Genomic DNA, 19,935 nt, shown 5'->3' with positions numbered 1-19,935 from the left:
TGCTCCCTTGTTCTGGTTAATTGTTCACATCCCTCATTGCACTTTCTCCTCTCTCACAGAGGAATCAGACTGCACCTTACCACACCTCCCTCCCCCTCCAAAAGGCCAGTTTGACCCAGAACAGTTCTTCAGTCTAGACAACAGATTACACAAACACAATAAAGAATGCGGTATGAGGAGCGAGAACCCATGGCTAAGGTAACGCAAAACTGTGTATTTCAACAGCAGCACTACTGCTAAGGGCAGAGAAAAGTCCCTATGAATCTATGGCTGAAGTTCTTTCTGGGGCAAGGTCAAGCTCCCCACCACACCAGGGACATGGGGGACCTGCTGTCTGCTGCTGCCTCCAACCTGAGTGCAGTCTGCTTTCAAATGCCACTTGCCCTGAGACAAGAGATGTCACAGCCCTTCCAGGAGAGGAAAGAAGGCCTCTGCAGTTATTCTTTTCTGCCAGGCATCATCACTGCAAGGGTCTTGTCTAGGACTCATCTGCACGGGTTATGATACTTTGGGGAGCACTCCAAGGACTGATGTTTCTCCTCAGAAATATTTGCTGAGGCATCTTGGGACAGGCCCCATAGCTGTTTAAATCCACTATGAAAGCAGAAAGGAGGTTATTTTCACTCTTAAGTGTAGAAAAAGTACTTTTGGTACCTCACATCAGTTAACAACATTTATGGGAGACATCTGAGAAAACAGGTATTACTCTCTGTGACTGTGTCCTCAGCCATACACAGACCTACCGGACACCTCCTTTTCATAGGACTCTTGCAGAATCAAAGCAGTCTTGGCTTTAGAATACACTTTTTTCCAAGAGAAAGGGTTATATATATGGGACAGATAGCACTGTGAAGCACAGATATCCTCTGTATGAAGTGAAACATCTGATTTTGCTGCAGATCTGTAATATGAACTCAAAACTAAAATTCAGCCAGTCACCTCAATTCTGCTTTGTTTCATGGGAAAAAGTCTGATGAATATTTACCTGAAACTACCACTAGTCTGGGAAAATGCTTTGTAAACCCAGACAAAAATAACATCTGAGTTTCACCTGTTGCTCTGAAACCTCTGCTGAACTTTAATTCCCACCTCTGATTTCAAAGCGCCTAATTCTGACCGCACTTCCTTTCTCTAAACTGGAAGTAAGATCCTGTGGACCAAGGAACAAAACTTTAGTCAAGACAAACCTAAATAGTGGATTTGAGATTAAAAATAAAAATAAATCAAAAGCAGTCTCAAAATGTACGACAGTAATTGCAATGGGCTGCATCTGTTCAAATATGAGTTTTAGTGTCACATTAGCAAGTAGGAAATACTTCACAATTATGAAGCACAAGGGGCACAACTAGCGTAAGTAAGACATAAAAAGATTTTAGGTACAATGACATGGTTTGGAGTACCTAAATTGCATTCCTGCTGTTCAGTGTTCTATTTTCACCTAGGTAGAGGAAATCAAACTAGAATTCCTCAATGTTTTTCCATGCACAACTCCATATTGTGCTCCTATACCAGCCCTTCACAAGTGCACCTTTTGTATCAACTGCTGGAGCATGTTCAAGTCATGAGTTAGGGGGTGCTTTGTGCCTCTGACCAGGACCTGCACATTCTTTAAGCATGATCTCAGCAATCTATACAGTGACTGAGCAAACTGGCTTCAGCCACAGCTCTTAAGTCCACCTTCAACAAGGATGTGCCCGGCGTGGGGTAAGTCTCTATCTTGTATAACAGAAAACTGTAATGCGTGTATGCTGGTTGCTACTGAACTATACCAGAATTTCTGTGGTATTTTATAACACACCAGTTAAGTATTGGGAGAAGCTGTGTGGAGACAAAGACTCATAGCTGCCCATTCAAAATGGGCATTTAAATAGATTAACCAGACAACTGTGCTTTCAAACTTGCAATCGTTACACAGTTACATGATTCAGAGGGATTTATAAATATTTGTTTTTCCAGCTAAAAGGAGGGTATTAGTGGAATTTTTTTTAAGTGCATCCACTGGCACTGTGCCTCCTTCCCAGCCATAAACAAACAAACAAGGAAACAACACAAAAACAAAGATGTGTTTAGGGTGCAAAACTTAGAGTCACAATTTAAAGCTTGTGGATTTTGGTTTAAGCTTAATATGAAAAGACAACTTCCTAATGTAAGGAGCATAGAAGAGCTAATTTTGCTTAGCTTTTTGAAGACCTCTGAACTTGAGGAGTATTTGAGAAATCTGGAATTTCAGTTAATGCACATCCCCTGACCAAAGGATGCTCCTACTATGGTACTAGTTTACAATATAATCTACAGATTATAAAACAGAATTCTGTGCAATTTCTTTCTCTAGACCTGAATATAACCCATCCTTCCTAGTATATTTGAAAAACTGTTTCCAAAGAAGTCTCATTTAACACGTCCACATCCTTAACACTAACACACACACACACACACACACACAGAGGCTTCTCTGTCAGTCACTGATAGGCAAAGATGTTTATGCGGAAGCTCAGTTCAGAGCTCTTTTTTACAGTGAGAAGCCATTTTCCTCCAGGAGAATAATGTTTATGAACCATTCTTTCCCCACGCAGCAAGTTTTAAATGACAGATTCAGGAAAACAGTATGAAAAAGAAATTACTCTCTTTCATAATCCATCAGCTCAGATAAAACAGTAAATCAGAGGACAGTTAGACTCAAATGTAATCCCTTGGGAGCAGAATTGCTTTGAACGGATTTGGAAAAAATATACATCCTTCTCAAATTCAGTAGCTTGGATGGTTGTATTTGTCTCTGTCAAGTTACATGCAAAGAAGCAGAATAACAGAATTTAATACCCTTGGGTTATGCTCTCTTGATAGATGTGTCTAACTTCCACAACCGCTAATGGGAACTATACACTGAGTATTGAGAAAAGGGCATATGCACAAAAATACACGCTTCTAATGATATTCAACCTCGGGAAAACTTTCTTTTGCTGATTTCTGTGGCAGAAATCCTACTGCTATGGCATGCTGTTAGAAAGTTATCAGATGCCTTGGTAAAGAAGTATTTCTACCAACAAAGCAACATCTCCTTTATCCGCCAAAGGTAAATTTGCTAACATATGCCCCGGGTATTAGCTGCTCCCTATAATGCATTTGCAAATAACTCCCCCCAGTTACATTTGAGACTATGAATCAGTAGTTGGCAATATCATTCTGCTGAAATAAGGGAAAGAGTAAACAGCTCCTTCATTTCTATTTGAGGCTGAAATTTTACTGGGCTTAAAGGAAAATAAAAGCCGTGAGTGAAACCTGCCCATTCCAAAATAAATAGGTGTTTCACCCCTAAATACATCCCTCAAAAGTTCACTGAAAGGTCTTTATCTTTGCCATTATTTCTAAATCCCGTGCAAAGAATTTATTCACTAGGCAATAAAACTGAGTATTTTAAGGACAGTTTTTTATTCATGTGTGCATGGTCCAGCAGGTAAGCCCCCACATTAAAAAAAATTAGCCTCGGACATTAAAAAATCTGCATGTAGGAATACAAAAATTCTCACTCCCTACTACAATACATTACTCACTGCTTGCAGAAGCCAGCCCCCAGCAGGGTTGGCATTACAGTGTTATGGTGAGGACATTCCTACACTAGGCACAGCTCAGTGAGAAGGAACTTGCCAGCCTCAAATGTTTAGTCTACCTGCCTGAAGATGTGTGAAAGGCAGCAGGCTCTTACACTTTCTTTATGATGAAGCAGAATGAAACTGTCAATGTGAAAAGTACATGTGGAGTTGGATTTCTAGGGTTTTCCCCTCCCACACATGGTCATTTCTGTAAACCCACTATTTCACTCCTCTAGGCTGTATCTTAAGTCATTATCAAGACCATAATCTGTCACCAGCACTCCAAGACAGCATATACACTTACACACTTGTTTAGAAGAAACATTGCAGAGAAGAAACTAATTTAAGTGCCTACAAAACAATTACTTCTATTGAAGGACTTGTTTTCAGGAAGAAAGCTACGAAAATATAAGACAGAAACACCAGATCAAGCGTACCAAGCAGCAGCTCAGAAGCAAACCTTCTGTTGCCTCTTAATTTTCATCTGAATATCTCAAAATTCATCCAATTGCTTCAACTTTTCTTTTTTTTCCTAACAACTGAGAATTATGAAAAGCAAAATATGATGATACTTAATGGACTTTTAAATGGCACAGTTCATTTCTGTCAACAGTATAACATTCCTCATCCTGCTACCACAGGACAGAAGATGTTTACTGTCACATGTAATAGTTAAATTTAATAGGATAAAATCTTCAGCAGATGCTAATCTGTGATTTCTGAGTGCTGCTATGTCAAATTATACTAGCTGATGCTTAACAGTTTAGAGTCACTGAGTGTTTCTGGATATTGGTAATAGCACATCATCATCCTTCATCTGGAGGGCACTTATTCAACTGCAGAAATCAGTAACAGTCTGCAGGATGTCTAAGAGCTTCCATGAAATGCCTTGATAATTTTAATCAAATGCCAAGTGGATTAATAATTATGTCATGAAAATACTATTTCAACAACTGTCATTGAGGAAGCTGTGCATCACATGGCCATAGTAGCTGAACTACTCAGCATCCCTTTAAACACCAGGAGCCAGCTGCATGCTTTGCTATGGTTTCTGGTCTAACTGTTCAGTGACGTGGGCAGCTCATTCTCTAAAGCTGTCACTTTGGAATTTTTCACAAATACCACACTCAGGCATAACACAGTATGTTTTTAAAAGTGTTCTCACAAAACAAAACAATTTCAAGCTTTCCAAACACAGTAATAGCATAGGTTATGCCAGAGGAAAGTGCTCTGTAAGAATACAGACTTTTTTTTGATTCCTTGGATGCGAAATTTTTAAGTAATGTATATTTGAAATATCCTTGAACAGGGTTAGTTAGCAGAGTAGATTAATCGGTTGTCACTTCTGGAGCTGCTAGTTCTAATTCTGAGAAGGACATGCGTGATACCAACCCAGTGGTGGTAACCTGCTGCATCACAGATTCGTAGGTTACAGGACATCTGTGCCAAGAAGAGCTAAAATGATATTCCCAGTCTGGCCTTCTGCAAGTAAAATCATTCCACTTGGGTAGTTTTGCAAAACCCTAACGTCTCTGAGTATATGTTTAAACAAAAACCTGCCTTGATTTAGAGTTTCACATTGGGACTTCCATCATGTCCCCTGGCAAGGCTTCAATAATGAAATTATCCTGTTTGTTAAAAATGCACACCTTGTTTTTGGAGTGATTTAGTTCACCTGCAGTTTTCATCTGTTGGAATAGATGCTTGTTCACCTTTCATAATCTCATTCACCACAGAGTCTAAAATATCAAGTTAGCACAGTTTAACACTTTATTCGCCATCAACTGTGGTAAACTTCCACGTGAGCTCTCCTACCCACAGCTTAGCATTCTGGCAGAGCAGATTTAGCTGGGTTGCACTACCTTATACTTGCCTTGAGGCAAGTGGTGTTTATATGATGTGTGGTACCTTATTAAAGCATGGCAAACTGCCTGCATATCTGACCAAATCTGCATCCAGACTGGTAATAGCAGCTGTAGGTACTATTCCTAATTCTTTTGTTCTTCATATGTTCAAAACCACAACAGTCTGTCATTTTCAAAAGGTAGACAATCATTAACATTAGACTCTTATCTGCAAATGCTAAAAAGGGCAGTATGGTTCCCTAAACAAACAGTATCACCTCCTTCCTAACCTGCTGCAGGTCTAAGGACAATCAAGTGGAAATTACTGCTCTGCTCAAAGCTATCTAAATCTCTGTTACAAAAGCACAGCATGGGAACTTAAAACAAGATCCACCTTTTAAAGGGAAGAGTGATGATTGTACGGGTAGTCTAACTACTCATGTTAAGCATCAGCCTGGGAAGGCAGGTGTCAGTGTTTTCTATTTCTAGGTATGTGGTTATGATAGTGGTAAATGTGCCTTGTCATTAACTTTCAAGGGTGAGATACTTCAAATAACTAGTGGTTTGCTTCTAGCATTTCGCTACCCACCTTCACCCATGAGAATGCCAATATGGTTCTGAATTCAAACCACCAGTAGGTATGTGCCTGACAATCACACTACAAGTTACCAGAACAAAGAAGCCAAATTAGGGGAAGTGTAAGTTGGCTGAAGTGTGAATAATACACATGTAGACAACTGATAGAAGAGTTAGGCCTTAAATGGTGAAACTGAAGCAAGATACCAAAGTTTCTTTGTGTCTCATCATTTCCTGGCAGCTCCTAGCACACAGCCTCTTAACCTGAGAAAAACAGGGGAGAAAAAATTGCTAATTGTATCTTATTGAACTTGGCAGGGTATTTGAGGCTGATGAGAATTTCTGGGTACTCTGAAGGCTTTAATCCAGAATTTCTGTTAAGACTCTCTTTGAACATCAATTTCTCAATCACAATAGACCAACGTTGAAGCAATCTCTGTTCATTTCCCACATATTCTATAATTGTTTCTAGAAACTGTAATTAACACATTGCATTATGTTTTTGCCACATGTTAAGCAGAACTACTTGAAACTGTGGAAATTCTGATACAAATACCTATAGTGAAGTTTAAAGGTGGCATCAACAATACAGCGGATGAAATTGTGGGAAGCTGGAGATCTGGGTTTGGGTCTCCAGAGATTAAGAGACTGAGTCCAGCCTTCTCACTTCCTAGGTCACTGCTTTAACCATGGGTTAAGATGGAAAAGCTGTTTATAGTTACAAGTCACCAACAAGTCTTGCCTCCTCTTCCCATGTATGAGCCTCTAACCCCCTCCAACATATATAGGGGGAGCTGGATGCCTAATACAGATACTTCTAAATCTTCCTTTTAGGGTCAAGTGCCTATTTTTTAAACAACTGCCTGACTCCTCACTGTGAATCTCACGTTCCTGGATCTTGGTGATGTAATTTGAATCATATTTTTATCTTCCTTTATACACATTAAAGCAGGGGACATGTACATACAGGAAGCTCTAGGCTGCTTCTTGTGGCACTAATACTCATGGTACCTGTGTGGCTTCAGGGAAGAGTGAGAACAGCAAAGCCCCCAGCAAGGCAGAAACTTCAAGGTAAAAGTATAAAATGTGAGAAGTAAGGAGTGTGTGAAAAAGGAGTTGATGAAGAAAAAAAAATAAAGATGAAGAAACACTTTTTGGTTGTATTTCCTTTTTCAGAATAGTTCATCAACCACTTCCCACTGAAAGTCTTCCTGTTTCTATTATCCAGAGCAAAGAGAACAGATATGGCTTTAGTTACAACCAGACAATGTGGTATTGCTGTTTACACGCAGACTTGGGCTATACCAGCTTTGCAAGGCTGATGACCTGGCACTGCACGTACCAGATGAGAATACTACAAATGCAATAAAAGGATCAGCTTCCCAGATTTTTGACTTGAGGCATTCCTTTGTGGTAAAGTTGGGTGAGGAAATGGAAGAACAGACTGAGGGGAAGAGAGGAAATTCAATAGCCCAGAAGCACGTATTGCTGACCTAGTTACTTTGTGAAAGCCTGAATAAAGAGGCTTACGAAGTCATGACTATTACATGGTCCTCTCTGATCTTTTCATGAGGATGAGAAATGGTTGTTTTCAGTGTAAAAAGGAAAAAAAGTTTCCATATGTAAAGTCTCTCTTTGTTGTGCTGTGAACTCCATGGAGAGAATATCAGTCACCCTGCAGGGGCTGGAATAATGAATAAATCCATCAGGGAACAGGCTTTCTTCTACTCTGACATGCTTTGGGGGACCACCCGCACACACGTCAACCCTTTCTCTGCAGAGTGCCACTGCTACAGCCCTGCGCAATCTCAGCCAGCAAGGATCCTTCCTTTCAGAGCCCATCACTGATGGAGTTTAGATACTCTCAGGGCCTCCCACTTTCTGGCCAAAGGCTGTAGCCATTGTAGGAAAAGGGGGCAACGCAACCATGAAATCGGTAATGGGCACTGTGGGGAGGTAGAAGGTGCACAGCAGGGCAGCTGGCCAACTGCCACAGCATAGTCACTGCAGAATCATAGATCTCCTTGTATGCAAGAGACAAATGAGAAGTGTAATTGCTGCATGCTTGTGGGCAGAACCAGCCAAAGGAGATAAAGGATCAACCGCCATCTGCGTATGACAGTTCTTCTTTTGAAATCTTCATGGGTATTCGATCACTGATTGACAAATTCGTGCTATTCAAAACCTCATTAAATTCTTCCCATTAGTGAAACACACAAAGATTTATTTCTTCATTCGTGCATTCTTTGTATGAGTTTCTCAAGAAAAATGGGACACTCTGGAGTCACTGCCCAGTCATGTTACAGCAGAGCTTAAGACAGCTACAGAGCTGAGGCTGGAGCATCCCGAGCGTAGAAAGGAACCAACTATCTCGCAAAATCCATAAGCAACTCAGTGCTGCTCAGATGCTGAATTCCCGCATGTGATTTTATTGTCTTTCCATCTTATCGCTATTGATAACATAATGAAAAATATTCATCCTTAATTGTGTATATTTTTACAATGCAGTCCATTTTAGGAAAAAAGGTAGAAAAAAAAAAAGCAGCCTATGTAATGTCTTGCTCAGGATAACAGAAAAGTGCTACTCCGTGTTAATTAGTAGCTTTACAGTGACTTAAAGCAAAATAAACTAACATATAGCTACAGACTGACTTTCAGCAGTGGCCTGAAACTGTACAGTAGATACTGTCTGATGAAGTAACATTTTAAGACAGCTGGAGAAAGAAACTAGAAAGGGAAAAATGTAGTTACATCTAACATATTTCCCAAAGCGTACGCTTTAATGGACAGAAGTTATTGACATACACTACACTCCCGAAGCACTCCAAGTGCACGAGTCCTGATGTAACTATGACTTCAGATTTGCTCCAGCCACAGAGCTCCCAAAGCATATGGAAGTTGCTCAGGACAGTCAGGTAACACTAAAAACAGAGAACCAGTCAAAATCGTAAGAAGTTTTGTATCCTTTTGAGCACAAACACCTTTCTTAAACTGTTGCTTAAGCCATGCTATCAAAACCACTGCTGTTCTGCACGCTTATACTGTCAATAGTATCTGACCTACTAATTAGATCTCAAGGATCAGACCAGATCAGCATCTCAAGACACACAAGAATCCTGGACAGCTGCTTCTGCTTCCATTTCTGAAAATAACCAGAAGTGATAATCCATTAGTAATCATCTGCGGTGTGTTTCAAAGTTCACCCTCTTGTACAGCAACATTCAAAATACGCTTCTATTAATTAGCGAGATGAAATCTACAAAATTACCACATTATCATCCAAAAGCCGCAGGCACCACCTAACCATGCCAACAGGTGACGTATACACATGACGCACTTGCTCCCATTCTGGGCTGCAGAATCCACAGCAGGATTAAAACTGGAAGGAGGCTGCTCACCTGCATCTCACATCTAAAATATTTAGACCCAGGAGAGCTACATGTTAACTCTTGGAAAATCCAACTGAATCCCCTTTTCTTTGTAAGTCAATAAAATGAGTAGCAGCTCACTTATAACCCTTCTGGGTGAAATGTTAAACAAAATTAAACCATGTACACATACTAAGGAGAAGTTTACCCTTTGGTCCTCATTTCCCATTCTCCACTTTGCTTCCTTATTGATTACACCAGCACTAGCAGATTAGCAGTGATGAGAGAGCTTCAGTTTTTGTACATTTTGGGAAATCTACACAAGTGCTTTCAAAGGAAAGGCCTGGTCTCGATGAGAAATCTTCTCTCTTGCACAATTCTCTTTTTCTGGGACTACCTATCCCAAACCGATTCATCTGCATCCTCCCAAATTCTCCTCCCATGATTCTTCCTGGACAAAAGTCCCTAATGATACAGGAAGTTTGGAAGCATCTTCTTTCCCTCGACTGCCTAAAATCTCTCCTTCCTAAGATTCTGATAACTTCAAAATATCGCAGTCAAATTACTCTTTTGCTCCAAGAAAGAGAAACAGATCACTCTGGCTCCTGTAAGACTGATATCACAAAAGCCCCCTCAAGGGAATTACAGCCTCATAACATACAGTTGCCTATTATTTATTCTGTGGCCAGATTCTCAGCTGGTATAAATCAGGGCAGGTTCCTTGCCTTCAACAGAGTAAAGCTGATTTATGCCAGCTGACAATCTGGCCCTGCATGTGTTCCACTTGCACAATGCTAGTTTTTAAAGAGGCCCATTAAAATGCCCCAGGCACATAAGAACCACACTTGGGTCTTTACTTGGAAAATGTTGCTCTGAGGAGTAAGACTGTGAAACCTTCCTGCCGCTCTCCGAGTATGCACTGTTCAAATACGCTTGCTTTTCTAACAGAAGGAAGTCTCTAAGCCCTAACAAAGCCACCACAACCTTGGGAACACAAGATGGATTTTCTAATGTCTTCTGCGTGTAACAGCTTTTTTTCTTTTTTAAACTGAGTTTAAACGCTGAATTAAATGAGGCCCACAGGTACACCAATGCATTGTTCAGGAGGAACCAACCAACTGCACGAAGGGCAGAGGCTATCTTTCAAAACTTGTGTTATTGAAGACTACAAACAAGCCAGAAAGAATGTGGTGTGACTTTCAAATCACTGGCTGAGCTTATGGCTTTGGCTGCTTGATGAGTCTTTCTTTTTGACCTTAAAATCTAAGATGTCTACTTACGGAGCAGGGCAACAGCTCATCTGATGCTGTGTGCTGAAGTCTCTGGGTACAAAGAGAAGGTATGTAGGAAACAGAAGACAGCTTTCTAATACCTCTGGTCCCAGATTACTGTTCCAAAGGCAAAATGTTAACTGTAGGTGTCATTTGTAGTGATGTATCTGCCAGGTGGTAAATTGAAGGAATGCTTTAATTGTGTGGAAGCAGACTCCTCTATCTGTTCCTGAAATCTATTAATTTCAGTCGAATTTTTGCCAAAATACTACTCTGTGTGAGTGGAGAGCTGGAATCCTGGAATCAGACTATCAGGACTGTTAGTAATAAAAATTGTGGTTCCTTTGCATGACAGAAATGTCTGAATACAGCGTGTTATTATGATATGAAACAAAGACTAGAAGACACCAGACATTCAGAGCACTGCCATTCCCACCCAACAAGGAGGAAACAAACACATGGCTGCAGGACAGCCTAAACACTGTCGGGAAAATGTTTTTCCTGCCCTACAAAGTGCTGTGACACTTTATACGTTTTCAGATTCACCACTAGAGTGAAGCCAAAATAATTTGAAGTGGCGGGTGTGGGGGTGTTTGTGCGTGCATGCACCATCAGTGACAGCCATCCATTGTCCTAGGGAGGGTGGATAGGGGGAGCTCCAGATTCAAATGTGCACTCCATGAGCCAGACCAGGCACTTGGTCCTGCCTTTCTTTCATCCTCAACCAGTGATTATTCTAATTATTGATTAATGATGATTTCTCCTTCTCTATCTTTCTATAACAGAAATTCCACCGTGGACTAGGGAAAGAAAAAAAAAGTTTCCTGATGAAAGTTTAATGGAAACTAGTACATTTCCACAAATTGTTTCAGTTTTGACAAATCAGCATTTTCCCATGAAAAACAGTGTCAAAAACTCTCAACCACCTCTAATTCTAACCAGATTAACTCAGGGATGAATGCCAGCAGGAAGTTCTTGCTAAATACCAGTTGTTTGAGCAAAGGAAAACTACTATTTCCCCAGACAATCTTCCCAGAGGTGAAAAGGCTTTAAAACCCATATGAAAAAAAGGACAGGTAGTTCCAGCTCCAGCTGTTAACAACCACAATGGCATTCAGAGAAAGAGCAAGGAAATGGCATATTAAAAAAATGCACAAACATGGACAAATGTCCTTCTCCTGCCACTGCTAATGTTACTGTTTCTTAAGATCTGAAACAGTCACTAAACTTTGCAGCAGTGTAGACAAATGGACATCAGTCCCCGAATCAGGAATCCATATGGACTGCAAGGCAGACTCCATTAATACATGCCCCAATTGAAATTCTGCTTAAATCCCTAGAATCTGATGGACGTAAACTAACGATGGCACGCTGCCACCAGCAGCAATGGAATTAAGCAACTCCTGGTGAGATTTGATAGCTCTAACTACTACTTTAGATGAGTTTTTCACCACTGGATGGTGTTTGAAGTGGTTTGCTCTCTCTACATATCTTACCCTAAACATCTGTACACTAACTAAATCTGTGTTCTTTCAGGCAGTAAGATGTAAATGGTTGTGCTCAAGCAATGCCAGTGCTGCTACTCTGTCTTTATGCCAGAATGAAGACATAGTATGAAAAATAACCATTGAAGACTTAGCTCGGTCATTGAGAACCCAATCTTGCAAATATTTAGTATCAACTCTAAGCCATGAGTGGCATACACATCAGCGGCATTTGCCTTAACTACAATGCCAAGTCCCAGTGTGTATGACCACTCCTTGCTGTAAAAACAATCTATCCTTTGTAGTAACAAGTTTATCTGCTGTTTCTTAACACAACTTTTATCACTTCCACCTGCCAGTGAAGTTAAACTCCAAAAGGACTTATAACTAGTCTGTTGAAAATAAGGCATATTCTTTCTTATTTATTTTGGTCTATTTTAACCTTCCAGAATTTGAGTTCACAAAAGTGCACGTATTTTGTTATGACCTTTTATTTTATTCTTGATTATAAGAGTTTAAAAAACAGTTCCCATTATCCTATAGGAAAACAAATAAACAAACAAACAAACAAACAAATCAAACCTCTAACCCCCCAAAAATTTAAGGCTAAAATTTAAGACCTGTTAAGTAAATCAAAATCTCAGCATTAAATCTCTTAGATTAGGACTCAGCCAACTTTTTTGTAACAGGACCATCTCTCCACTACTCCATGCTGGAAATCCCTTGTACTCTCCAGCATATGCACAGAAATGGTTGATATCTTAGTCCATTTTACTGAGTTTGCAATGCACTGGTAACACAAACTAGCTGATGTCCCTGGGATGTGCCTACCTGGTAATTTCCCAAGTTAAAGGGCTCCTACGTGGCAAAGGAGACACTGCACCACTGGCCTCCCACCCGCCTCAGGACATCCCTTCGTCCCTCTGATCACCAGATTCCAGAGAAGCTGCAGGGACCACAGGCAGACCAGGACTGGAGAGACTCACCTCCCTCCTGCTGATCCCAGCACCACAAGGGTGGCTGGAAGCCCTGACTTTCACTGTGCCACCAACACTCAACCATAGCCAAGCCAGCCAGCGTGGAGACTGCACGGATCACTTTCGGACCAAAATCTGTCATTGCACCAGCGACATTTCATATCCATCTGATACAAATGCACCCTGTTATGCAGAATTCAAGAGAGTAATGAATTGGGCCTAACCAGCTGGTTTTTGCACATTCTTGTTATACCATGAGGCACAGCCCTTCTGAGGTAAGAGGAGTGACAGCGATACAAAGCGAATGCTAGCAAAGCGCATACAGCGCAGACATACATTACTGAGAAAAAAGATTTCCTATGCCACAAATGCAAAATATAATCTTTAAAATATCCTGCAGAGGAAATATAAGCATGGTAAACTCCAACAAGTGGAGCTACAGTGATACTATGCTCTTTTCCCTCAAAAAACCAACTCCCTTCTAAAAACTGTCTTGAAAAAAAAGTCACCCAAAAAAAACCCCCCAAACCCCAACAAAAAACTAAAACAAAACAAAAACCACCACACACACCACAAGAAAAAAAAAAAAGGAAGAATTTTCTTTCTGCTAAGAGCCTGACACCACCATCTTCACTCCTAAGCTCAGAATTAACCTTGTCACAATGACAACTTTTATCAGCCACCATTATAGCACACTGCATCTTTCAAACCATAACAACTAATCCCAAAAAGGAGTACTTCATTTTGAATCAACGTTGCTTGGCTAAATGTAGGTCATATAAAAGTGTTTACAAAATGTAAGTGAAAAAATAATATGAATATGAAAAAATCTGAATTATTCCATTGCCCTTTGTTTGAAATTACTTTTGAAACTGTTACAGGAAACTTGTATGCCATAACTCGATGTAACTCTACTGATTCTAACAGAATTATATTCATTCGCAGCAGCTTAAGATCTGGCTCATCATTTTTTAATAGAAACCATTCCTATATGGAATTCACCACCTGAATATCATAGAAGCATGTTAATGCCAAGGAAATCAAAATAGCAATTAAATAAAAGTGATTTTCAAAGTCTCAGGTATAAAAGTCTTAGAATTCAGGACAGTCCATAAATAGAAGAAAATGCAATAATATCTCTGTTCTGTTCCTGCTTCCCTCCTGAAATAACTGGAAATTTGCCAGTTTAATGGGGGGCAGGAATGCATTTAAGATTCGATCGTGTAACAGACATGTTTCCACCATGTTACTAAGATTGTTCTCATACTTCCCTCTTGCAAATATCTGAAGCTCTGAATTTCATTCTGTTACTATAAAATTAATTGACTATGACACGGCTTTTAAAAACTAAGGAGACAATAATGCAAATAGAGTTTGAAGAAATTAAGTTCCTGATGCTCAGAAATGAACAATTATTACACAGATTATTCCAAGGAACAAGTTTCTGGTTTTGATACCCCAAAGATAAGTTACAGATTTTTATTCACTTGGACACAGCAGTGTCAATTTCCTGCGTGGGCAACTGTTGGTTTACACTGTTCAATACAGCTTTCACAATCATTCAAAAAAAACATACCTTGTCCCTTTACTCTATGGAAAAAATTTCAATTACTTGTGTGTACTACAGGACATGAGAACATCTTTTTCAAAGTAGATAGTTCCTATTGGACCTGCTCAAGAATTTGTAGTTTTGTCCAGAATCTTCATGGGCATGTGCCATTCCTATCTAATATTTTGCTGTGAAGAATGCCTAAGTGAAATTTTAGCCAGAGCTTTATTAACCTCTTCACCAGCAAGAACCAGCTAGCTAGTAGGCATATCTGGGAACTGAGGTCTCCTGAGACTGGTATCTCCCCTGCCTCATCCTCACTGAACCTCTGAACTATTGATTATTACAAGCAAGTAGCTGTTTTTCTGTTTTGTTTTCACCCAAATATTTGGTAGCTCTAGTTTTCATTTTGATACCAAATAATAACCAATATCCAAACCTCACAGTTTCTGCCCCCACAGAACTGTTTTTTTCTGACCAACTCTTCCTGTTATACATACAATAGGATCCTGCAGTGACTACTAAAACAACTTCTGGAGTTAGAGGATAGATTATCTGACAAGTCCACTCAGTTTTAGTTATTGTCGGGTGTAGATGAAGATCGGTATGAAAAATGCTGAATTGTAACCAATCTGTATTTTTTCCTCACTGGGCCTACAACAAGAAAGAAGAACAAATTCTTAAGCTATGTCCATTTTTAAAATCTACCTGTAGTTTGGGACTGTCTATACTTGTTGAGTGGGTGAAAAAAAAAAAAAAGCAGCATAATAAAAAATAACACCAGATTAACAAAAGTGAAGCTTTTTCATTTAATGCTTTTGTGATGGGAATCTGCAAAAAAAAAAGGAGCAGAGGTCAAAATAAAAGACATCACTAGTTGAGTATGATTTATATTGATCAGGAATAATAAAAATATATATCAAGAAGCTGCACATCTTACATTTAAAATAATATAATTTTGAGCCCTGGTATACCATAGTGTCTTATTCTTAAACTGTGTTTTTATCTGTCTTAAGCTTCTATGAGTAACTTTGCAGGTATGTAAAATCTGTTGACTCTGACAGGATTGTTAATGAAGCATGAAGTTATTCATACTGTACATAGCTATTGGCAGTAGCTATACAAGAGCTATATAGTTTATGTTATTATGTTTTAGTAACAATTTTGAGATTATTATTGACCACGAATGAACCACAAGAGAGAAGCAGAAGGCACAGAGCAAAGTTTGTAGAAGGTCAGGGGGTCTACACATCTTACCTTAAGACTAAAACTAGCCATGATATCACACAACATCTCAGAAAGCTACTTAATTCTTCAAAACTGTTCCATATGTAGTTGTGCTGCAATTTGATGTACCCTTTTTAGGTTCACTTGTTGCACTGCAATGTGATTTAGGGCCTAACGTTGCAGTTACAGATGTTAGTTCACATATGCGGGTAAGTACTGGTAGGACCGAGATGGAAAGCTCCTCAGGGCAGGGACCTTGTTTTTGCAGCAGCACTTTAAGCTCTTGGTACATTCCAAATTATCTTATGAAGAATACTGCAAACCACAACCTCAAAAACCGACCTAGGGATGTCTTGGTAAAAACAGAATAAGGGATCTAAAGCGTTATTAAAACTGAATCAAACAAGATGAACACTAAGCTTAATGACTGCTGCTCTCAGTCTGACTGCTCACAATCACGGCTTAATTCCGCTGTAGGCAGAAACACGCATGTAAAACAACTTTTTTGGTAAGCAACTGCAGAGCCTCACAGCAGCGAGCTCTGTGGCCGCGCACAGGCCCTCAGAGCCGGCACAGCCCGGCTCGGGCCACCGAGCACCCATGGCACCTTCTGGCCTCTCTCGCTGTGAGTGTGCAGAGCAGGCTGCTCCCCATCCCAGAGGGCATCTCAAAAGCTGTGCCGGGGGCTGGATCCTGCACCCGTGACCATTCTCCGAAGGGGGCGGGAGGCGCGGGCCGCGGCCGGCTGGTTCTCCCCGGGCCCGCCGCCCCCGGGCACACGGTGTGGGCCGGCACCAGGTGCGCCAGCTGCTGCAGCAGCTGCGGGGCCGGGCAGCCGCTCCCCCCAGGGTCAGCAGTCAGCTCCCGAGCTGCCCTCCCCGGGCTCCTCCGGCCGGACCAGACCCTGCTGCATTTCCTGCCAAACTCTTTTTCTTCACCCCTCTTCCCTCCAGGGACGGACCCTCAGTTTTTGACGCAAAACCTCCACATTCCCAGTCCTTTCTTCCCCGCTTACTTTCCAGTAGGGCAATAAACAAACACGCTCACCCCTCCCGAAATGTTTCCAGCCTCAAAACTTTCTTAGCAACCGCGTCCCCCCCTTCCCGCGGCGGACTCCTGCCTCCTGCCCCGGCAACTGTCAAGCGGCAGCGCCGGGCCGGCGCACACTTACCCCGAAGCAGAGCGGGGACCCAGCTGCCCATGAGGAGCCAGAGGGAAACGCGCAGAAGCAGCCGCCGCAGGCTCCTCGGCAGACGGGGAGTCATCGCGGAGCCGGATCGGCATAGACGGCGAGCCGCGGGCGGGGCGCGGGGGGCGGCCGGGCGGCGGGGGAGGCCGCGGCGGCGGGGCTGGCAGGGCGGCGGGGGAGCGGGCTGCACGGCTCCGCTGTTCGGGACTGCCCGTGACTCACTGAAAACTTCACTTCGGCGCTGCAGGGGAAACAGGAAATCTTAAACTTCGCAAACAGCTGGGCAGGACTTTCGTACTCTTACAGTAGTTCCTTCTCCCCCCCTTTCCACAGTCACCCCCTCCCCTGCGCTCGCCCTTTTTCTCTCTTTTTTTTTTTCTTCCTTTTTTTTTTTTTTTTAACATGAAACCTCACCCAGTTTGGTGTCAATCATCTGCCAGAGGCCAGCCCCTCTAAGGTCTGGCTCTCCCACCACAAGCGCGTCGGGGCCAGCCCCGACGTGCAGCCGGGATCCCTGCGCCTGCCTCCCTCCCGAGGCGGGGACTGGGCTCCGCCACCCTTTCCCCAGCTCCGGAGCGTCGGTGTGGTTTGCAAGGGGACTCAAGGTCGATGGGAACCGGCCAGCTCCAACGGGCCTTTCTCCCCAGGATTTGACAGTCCTGTCATTTGGGGCATAGGGGCGTCCTAGAGCTCCTCCTTGCATCCGTGTTGCTGACCACGTCGATTCTGCTGCAGCCCGTTTCCCCCGCTGCAGAACCGATATCTGAAAGACGGATGTAACCCCCAGATGAACTAAAGCAGGGGAATTGAAGGCAGGGTAATAACAGGAAACGTTCACACAGGCTAGCTGGGCACTCAGCTTGCAGATGTTGAAGTTGACAGTGTGAACTTGTCACCTGCGGTTTTTTTTTTTTTTCATTTTGCTCCTAAATGGGCTGTATGCACACCACTTGCTCCCAAATGCTGTGCATGTGTCACAGATGAAGTTCATCTCCATTCTCCTCCAAAGCAGGTTTGGCTTTTGACAGATTTTGCCTTCTTCAGACCAAAAAAAAAAAAAAAAAAAATGCACATAGGATGCAGGGAGGAGAACCACACCTGCAATGCCAGCTTTGCGTGGCACAGATGAAGACTACAAGAACCACTAGACTCTCAACCCAATTACAGCCTGAGCCTTCTGCCAATATATTAAGTCCAGGCATTACATAGCCAGCAGTTGTCTTGAGACTCATTTTTGGTTCACAGGGACTTTCTTCCTCTACAAGTTAAATGACTGGGCATTGGTTGAAAGGTAAACTCATGCACATGAGAATAATTTGATGGTGTCTGTTCAAATTTTGGTGTTTCACTTTTGTCTCAGTTACAGAAATAGTTAGAGGTACAGATCTGGGTATTTCACAAAAAGGGCTAAGACCGCAGGGGGAATATATGTAATCATGCTCTGGATGTCCCAGATCAACTCTATATGAATTTGGAAATGTTTGCATAATGCATCTAATTGGCCTATAACAGACATAAAAAATATCATTGTGATTTTATGTAAAATTAATTTTAAAAACTCCCTAAATGCATATTTTCACAGTGCAGTCCCAGTTTATGGTGCAAATTCTCATAAACCTCTCCAAGAGCATTTTCCTCTCCTCTACCCCCTTTATATGCAGTCAAGATTCACTCAAACACTGTCACCAGCTTCCAGAGGTAAGAAAAATGTTTGACTCCCCTTTGAGTACAGACTGGAGTGTTCTTATCAGCTCCTGTGCACCAGCTCTGTGCTAAAAGCTGGATGTGTTTTCAGTAATCCACTTAAATGAAAGCGTTTCTCAACCCCCATCAGTATATACTGTATGTTGTGTACACTTCTCTGTCCTTGTAGCTGTCAAGCTGCAGGTGCCAAAGAGTTGCTGTTCGCTTAGGAAGCTGGCTGTGCATACTGAACTCTCCTGTTAGTTTTAAGTGAATAACTTCCAATTTGAAAAGAAGCTTAAAAGCCATTAAATACATGTTTAAAGTTACTATTCACACCTGTTATAATCCAGGCTTAATTTGATAAACTGGCCTCTGCCTTACTTGCATCTTTCTCCCTTGCACAGGTTCCATGTCTCTTCTCCCACATGGGCACCTTCTGACCAGCCTCTGTCATCCAGGGTCTGGGAGCAGGGGAGAGGCTTGCAGAGATGGAGGCCTTGAGGAGGGCTGTACTCAGGTCACAGAATCACAGAATGGTTGGAGTTGGAAGGGACCTCTGGAGATCAACTAGTCCAACCTACCTGCTAAAGCAGGTTCACCTAGAGTAGGTTGCACAGGAATGTGCCCAGGTGGGTCTTGAATGCCTCCAGAGAAGGAGACTCCACAACCTCTTAGTAATCTTCAATCCCCAGTAATCTCACATCCCTGACTGCAGCCTGGCATCACCACCCCTCTCTCTCACATGAGGTAATACAGTGCTTGTCATCCAGTAAGTGAGGAGTCTACTACAAGTGAATTGCAGAAGCCTGATATTTCCATATAAGCATTGTTATTTATTTCCACAGATATGTCACGCAGTGGGGACTGTGCTATGGCTGCACTTTGAATGTTCAGAGAGTCCATGAGAGTGGTGGGTGCTACTAGAAAGTTTTTGGGTGGAAGGAATATATCATACCTGGATATCCTCAGTGAAGGAGTAACTTTGCCACCAAAAGTCCACTTGGAAGTTGCGGTAAACCCCTATTTAGTTCATAGATTTGTACCAGACAGGCTTATTAACAAGAGTTCTTGTCCTGCCTTTTTGAGTGCTATAAGCTTCCCTGTTAGGGCCCAAATGCAGCTTAATCAGGATTTCCTGGACAACCAAAATATATAAAACAAGACTAAGCTGTTCGTT

General features: G+C 41.9%; 1 protein-coding gene across 1 annotated transcript in view; it reads right to left on the bottom strand.

The window, feature by feature from the left end:
• The window catches only part of TGFBR2 (transforming growth factor beta receptor 2), a 59,939-nt gene extending 42,640 nt beyond the window's left edge, over positions 1–17,299 (bottom strand). Inside the window, exon 1 of the mRNA XM_065051609.1 lies at positions 17,055–17,299. Coding sequence (XP_064907681.1) covers positions 17,055–17,148 — 94 coding nt within the window. The 5' untranslated portion in view covers positions 17,149–17,299. The remainder of the gene's footprint in view (positions 1–17,054) is intronic.
• Positions 17,300–19,935: the final 2,636 nt, after the last annotated feature.

This window comes from Columba livia, chromosome 2, assembly GCF_036013475.1.
Source record: "Columba livia isolate bColLiv1 breed racing homer chromosome 2, bColLiv1.pat.W.v2, whole genome shotgun sequence".
In the NCBI taxonomy this organism is placed as follows: domain Eukaryota; kingdom Metazoa; phylum Chordata; class Aves; order Columbiformes; family Columbidae; genus Columba; species Columba livia.
This window is presented reverse-complemented; position numbering and strand designations above follow the sequence as displayed.